This window comes from Protobothrops mucrosquamatus, unplaced genomic scaffold (assembly GCF_001527695.2).
Source record: "Protobothrops mucrosquamatus isolate PMUCROS unplaced genomic scaffold, P.Mucros_1.0 scaffold78, whole genome shotgun sequence".
Classification (NCBI taxonomy): Eukaryota; Metazoa; Chordata; class Lepidosauria; order Squamata; family Viperidae; genus Protobothrops; species Protobothrops mucrosquamatus.
This window is the reverse complement of record NW_015386455.1, coordinates 1,598,519-1,605,343: the sequence shown is the minus strand read 5'-3', so window position 1 is coordinate 1,605,343 and position 6,825 is coordinate 1,598,519. Positions and strand designations below refer to the sequence as shown.

Sequence of the window (6,825 nt, the reverse complement as noted above, 5' to 3'; positions counted from 1 at the left end):
AAGGAAGGAAGGAAAGGAAGGAAGGAAGGAAGGAAGGAAGGAAGGAAGGAAGGAAGGAAGGAAGGAAGGAAGGAAGATTTCTGATGCTCCCTGTCAGCTTCCCACAAGGAATTTCAACAGGATTTGGGATCTTTTGCTCTTCCTCACCTATTAGTGAAACTGTTTTGGGTAAAGATAGTTTTATTGCAATACATGGTAACTACTGTATAAACCATTCAGTTTGAGCATAAATTCTGAAAAAAATGCTAAAATGGTCAAAGGAAATTTGGCTATAACAGAGTGTTATAGTCGAGTGGGCCACCACTCTTTGGAGTATTCTCCCACACTGGTGTGCTTCTGATATCCCTAATATGTTTCTTCATCCAGACCTTTAGGGTTAACACGTGTTTGCTTATACTACTATTGATATTCCTCTCTATTTTGGGGGTGTGATCAAATAAATAAACAGAACACACATACATAAAATATATGTTTTCCCACTCATTGGGTAAACACGAGTTTTACACAACAGGCCTTTTCTCTTCCTTGAAGCCCAAACTAGTTGATATAAATGGAAAGCTTTGTTCTGAAGTACATCATTGTTAGGGACACTGATCATTCAGATTGTTTATTGTTTTAAAACTATTGATGGTTTCACTACTGGCAAAGGAGTTAACAAACAGATCAAGGTTCAGTGAATTCTCAGTAATGATTCAGTAAGATCTGAAAAGGTCTCCTTCAAGCTGAAAAAATGAGCTGCCTATTAAGCTACAAAACTTCAGCAAATAAAATCCAATCATTAACTCGGGTGAATTGCGGCCTTTTTCTTTGTTATAAGGAGAGCATGAAAAAAGCAGCCTCTCTAGGAAATCATAAAGGGAGTTAAATCCTCCCTCCATTTAATAAAGCTGGAGGGCAAGGCGTACTGTTTGCCATGGGTTTGTCACAAGCTATAGAATTACAGCCAGACCCTCCCTAGCAGAAGGCTGCCTGTTGACTCTGATTTTTCTGGAGCTCCCCAAAAGGCACTTTTTACTTCAAAATGGGCAGGGAAGGGGAAAAAATGCCTCCGATTGTGTATTTCTTTCAATCCTCTGGAGGAGTCTGACTAGTGACGTGAAAGTGGAAATGATTAGGGGAGAAATTATTTTAAATACATTCTGAGAGGTCAGCTGAAGTCAGACTGTCAAACTTCATAGAAATGGTTGGAGGACTTTGCTACAATTTTCAAAGGCAAGAGAAAAATTCTGTTGCTTGAATGATGGACCCTACAATCAAATGTGCTTCATCCCAAATCTACTTGTGTTCCAAAACAGAGGAGAAGAAACAGAAGCCTACTTTTTAACCCAGATCTTGCTACTCCAGTGAATGAAACTCAAAGGAGAACATCAAAGAAGTATGAAGCCTGCAGGGACCAGCACAGAGATTTCCTTATTGAGCAATATCCTATCAGCATATTCCTTCATCACAGGTATTCTTCTTACCACTTATGATATATCTGTTGAATGTTTTCCTGAAGGGAAATAGTCCTCTCTATTTTTCATCTCATGCCTCTTAGTTATATTTCTGGAGAAAACTAAACAAAAGGAAAGATGCTACTACATATTTATTATTGTATGGAATTTCTAATGATCTGCTTGTAGACATAAAACTATAGGAATCGTGATCTAAGTGGTACACAAGAGCTACATCAAAAGGAGGAAAGCAATGTGGCATAGTTAGGCAATTTTGTCTTCAATCCCTGATCAAAATTACAATATGGCGAGAAAATGTCAGGATAAAATTTCGTATTTGTGAAGTATTTTCAACGATTTTGTCAAATACATCTCAAGATATTCTTGTTTAACCCATAATTGAGGCAGCAGGTTAAAGCTAAAAGGCGATATCTTGTTTTTGGATACCTGAAAGTCAGGCCCCAGTGAAATTTAAATTAAATTTCTCAATACATCCTTTGCTATCCTAATTATGCATCTATTGTATCATTAGTGTTCGGAATAGCACAGTTTTATTTAAAGCTTTGTTATGGTCCTATCAGACTGTTAGATTTGGTGTTATCACTAGAGATTTAGCTCCTCACAACTTTAGTATTTATCATTATTCTTTTCAAAGGGTTATATAGACAACATAAACTTTCTATTGTGTAATTTGAGGAGTTGATGGCTACATGTATTTTCTCTGCCAGTTAAATTAGTTTTACTTCAGTAGATGTTCTTTTTTTTTTTTAACAAACAATTCCTAGGGTCACTGATTTTTGTTATGTTTTAACAAAGCAGACAAGAAATCTTTCCATTCTCTTTCCAGGGTCTTTATTTTTAAAGCCTCCCCCAGTGGGGAAATGAAATGTTTTTTTCTGTGCTCCTTCTGATTCTTTGATTCTACCCTTAAGGAGAAAATAAAGTCAATTTTTGATTCTTTAGAATAATGGTTAGTAACGGTGGTAGTAGTAATAATAATAATTTTTAAAGCCCTTTTAAAAATTATGCTTATCTAAAAATATTTGAGTGAAAAAGAGCAACTGTTATAATTCAGAATTAGCTTATTGTCAGCTGAAAAAGGAATTTTAACTTATATTAAGATATTTCAATCATATTTTAGTAAAAGTTGTCTTTTTTGTGCCTTTGAGTCAGTGTTGACTTTTGGTGACTGCCTTGATAAGTCCCTGAGGTGTTCTTGGCAATATTTTTGGAAGTGGTTCACTCTTGCCTCCAACACAGTGGTTCATTTTTATAGAAGATGTGAGCTCTGTATTCATAGTAATCACTATATTTCAATCTTGCAATATTCTTTAACTGGGACTTCTCTTGAAGATTGGAAAGCAATTGGTATATAGTGGATCTAAGCATATGCTTGTGCAAATAATTGCCAGGATTGTATTATTGTGCAGCAGTACTTTAAAAAAGTAAAGATACATAAACTATGTCTAGAAATTATTTGTGACAATAAAGTAAGACAGGCATATGAGTGAAGATTTAAACCTAGTATTTTACTGATGAATGAGCAGCAACAGATCAGTTACAGTAGGTGTCTCAATGGAAGTTATAGAGAGGGGAGAACAGGGTGACTTAAGAACTAAAACAACATTCTAGAATGACAAATTATTCATGTCCCCTTTTTGTGCATATGACAATAATTCCCCCATTAACTAATATATGCTGTATATTTATCTAATTTTAAAATAGTTGTCTTGCTTGCCTTTATGTTCCTGGGCTGAATTCAAGGTGCTGGTCTTGATGTAAAAGATTCTACACAATTTGGGCCCAGTATATATGACATAAGATCTTGACATGTGCTGCCTTACATCTACAGGCTGGAGAAACGTATTTCATATCACCATTAGTTGACATAAAATTCAGGTTGACAGGAGATGGTGACCTTCAAATGTAAAGGGCTTGATCCCAGGAGGTACACTAAGCACCCAGGAACTGATATTTCAGTTACTTACTAAAATCCACCTATTGCAGCAAGCATTCATGAATGGGTAACCAATATAATATAAGATTTGTGACTGTGTTTTATTTTGGATTTTTTTTCTAGTGTATTTACCATTGGCTTTTAAAATTTTGTACTGCTATTCATTTATACATTCTACTGTATATAATCCACATCATATTCTGCTATTACATTTGTGAGACTAGATTTAATTCCCTAGTTTTGCTTTTTGAATACAAAACGTATTGATGAAGGGGCTACAGTAGTTGCTTTGGGGAACCAGTATAGGACCTACAGGCATAGAGTTACCAGAGGTCTAAATAGGCAATGGCAGGTCTGGAAAATTGGAATGGAGGACACACTGTTCATCTTTCTTAGCATCTGTGACACAATTTATAGTGAAAACTGGAAAAAATGTACTTAGGCCGATATGTGTATAAAATTATTTTTTGCAGCATCAGAAAGACTACTTTTTCAATCACAATATTTGTCCAACAAATCTTTATTTTTCAGACCATTTGCTAGCTATAATATAGAATTGAGGATGTGCTTTTCAAATTTCACCATAGAAAAGCATGAAAAATCATGTGACTACAGCAATCATAGATTTGAAGGAGGTGGATTGAAGCCAGTTGCTGGAATCAGAAAACAAATAATATAAATCTAGGATGTTGACTCTCTTGATGGATGATGGATACAAAGAAGGGTTGTTTATAAGATCATAATACATGAAAGTTTGAATGACTACTGTTGTGAAAATAGTCCATTAAAAAAAGTTATTCAAAAAACTGGGCAATATTTGATTTTAAGGCTATGCCTGCCAGATAAAGGACTTGAAGACAAAATAGAGGACATGTCCTCCTTTTGCTGGACAACTGATAACCTTATACAGGCATTCTGAGGACATTAAGGTAATGGCAGCTGTTGCAGTTCTTTCATCAAGCAATTTTCTTATCAAGGTTTGGTGATCACTCCCCATCAAATTAAGGTCCTTTTGGAAAGAAAAATGCTGTTGGCAGACAGTTCTGCCAGAAGTGTGCAAAATATTTTGAATTCTAAACCAGGCATTATAAGTTCAAAACATTCTGTTTTGAGTTCAGTGTTCCAAAGCTATTTCAAACTTGTTGGAAATGTTTTGAGCTTAAAATAGCCTCACAAAATTGGAATACCTTGTCTTGAATTGAAATGGTGATTTCTAGTTCAAAATGGATGTTTTGAGATTCCCCCCCTAAATACTAATAATAAAAGTTAGTTTATTTTTTAAAAGGCTAAAGAGAAGAAAAGATAGTTAGTTCTCTTTTTGTCCTGTTTACTATCATTTTAAGATTCATTTTCAAAGTCAACTCCAATTGGACAAAGTTCCCAAATAGCATATTTTTCCTGTTATTAATTTGGCAGTTGAACTTTCTTGGATTCTATTTTTAATACTTGCTGCCACTTTTCTTTCCATTTTAGCTACTGAAAAACAATACAGTATTTGCATGGGTTGGAAACTCATACTGTGGATATTGATGATTCAATAAAGCAGCCATCTTATTAACTGTATACATTTATCCATATATTACCTAATTGCATTTCAAAATGCATTCAGATTTCTGAGATACATTCTCCACTGAGAATTAAATAAGCCATCAGCCAATGAATGAGCACATATGTTTATTTTTTTTATTTCAGAGACTGAATTTTTATATACCTATTACTCGGAGGCATCTGAATATAGAAGACATAACAAAAATATTTTGTTAGAGAATTGGGATTAGGAAAAGGATTATCTGCCTTGTTACTCCAATGTATTCTCCCCCACCAAAAAAATTTCTTTTGACAAATCTTATTCCAGCTATATTATTTTCATATGCTAGTTATATTATTTCATTTTGCTCACCTTTTCACCAGTGAGTCTTGATGTGGCAAAAGCCAATTATGTTATCACAATAATTAATAATTTGTTCTTGTAGTTTTCTCCCATGCTTGCTGAGCTGCCTGCACACTCACTTCCAGAGAACCCCTAGATTTTGCTTTTGCCTTTGAAGTTCAGTAGCACAATAGTCAATATTTAATCAATATGATGGTTAGCAATTTTCATCAAAGCCCAAATACTAATGGATCATTGCATTACTGGATGGCTTTATGCATCAGTTTTGACTCTTCAACCCTCCTCAAAAAGCCCAAGCCAAGCCAAGCCAAACATTTGCGGCCTCTCCATTCTATCTCCTCACTGTAACCTTGGACATACTGTGCTGTATCCCCTGCTGAACTTAGAGAACATTTTTCTTTAAAATGTGTCCCACAAAGGTGAAAAAAGGGCTGCTGGCTCTGGCTTGTTTATTTTATTATTAAAGTCCCCAAACATCCACATTTGTGTCTCATCTGTATTCTCTGTCAAACACTTTGATTTGTAAAAAGAGCAAACAGTTAACACAGTTATTATCAATAGCAAGGGTTCTATTTGTGAAAATATTTCCTATCCTCTTTTTTTAAAAAAAAAATCTCTTCTATCTTTCAGAAAACCCTGAACGTGCTGCCCTCTGTTTTGTGTCTGGGATTTGCATTGGACTTCTCTTGACCTTGTTGGCTTTAGTTGTCCAAATCTCCTGTCAAACTGATTGCAAACAGTCGTCAACCCAAAGGCCATCATGCAACAGTGAAGGTAGCTGGAGTGACAGTGACTCAGATACCACCTCAGACCTCTCTGTGCAACGACAACGGCGATTTGAACGGACTTTGAACATGAATGTCTTTACTTCAGCTGAGGAGCTTGAGAGAGCACAACGGCTGGAGGAAAGGGAGCGCATCATCCGAGAGATATGGATGAATGGCCAGCCAGATATTCCAGGAACCAGGAGCCTGAATCGCTACTATTGATGGCAGCAAATAGGATTGAACTAATGGGGTCTCTTAAGCCTGTTGGGAAGAGGACTGAAGTCCTACTCTAGAAAGGCAATATTTTTACTTTACCTTTTCGGTCTAAGGACAACCTTTTTCAATATTTTGTGCAGGTTGCAAAGTTGGGGGACGGGCGGATTTGTTTCTTCTCGGTGCTTTGGTTGCTACAAATTGGAAGAGCTAATGAGTGATACATAAAAACGCACACAAATCTTCCCTCCTTTTCTCTTCCCAACTAATTATTCTAAAGATAAGTAGGAAAGAGATGTATTTTTAGCTTCTCCTTCTTCTTTAGACTTCACTTTCAAATTTGGTCCCCAGGATGACCTCAGGAAACAACACTACTAAACTACCGGTACCTGCTCTACTTGATGTTACTGTTTAAACTTTTTAAATTAAAAAATGAATGGGCAACTGGCATGCTGCAACCTCCCAGATTTCCCAGATAACTTATTTCCAACAAGGTCTGGGGTCCTCATATAGAAATCAAAGGGATTCTTTGAAGATAAAATGGTGGGTGATTGCAGTTGGTGC

At 35.9% G+C, this 6,825-nt stretch overlaps 1 protein-coding gene across 1 annotated transcript; it reads left to right on the top strand.

Annotated features, from left to right (window-relative positions):
* The first annotated feature begins 1,342 nt into the window (after window positions 1–1,342).
* On the top strand, window positions 1,343–6,346 carry EVA1A (eva-1 homolog A, regulator of programmed cell death). Its single transcript, XM_015812355.1, has 2 exons — window positions 1,343–1,450; window positions 5,912–6,346. Exons 1-2 carry the CDS (start codon window positions 1,348–1,350, stop codon window positions 6,268–6,270), a joined length of 462 nt encoding a protein of 153 aa, XP_015667841.1. The 5' UTR covers window positions 1,343–1,347; the 3' UTR covers window positions 6,271–6,346.
* Window positions 6,347–6,825: the final 479 nt, after the last annotated feature.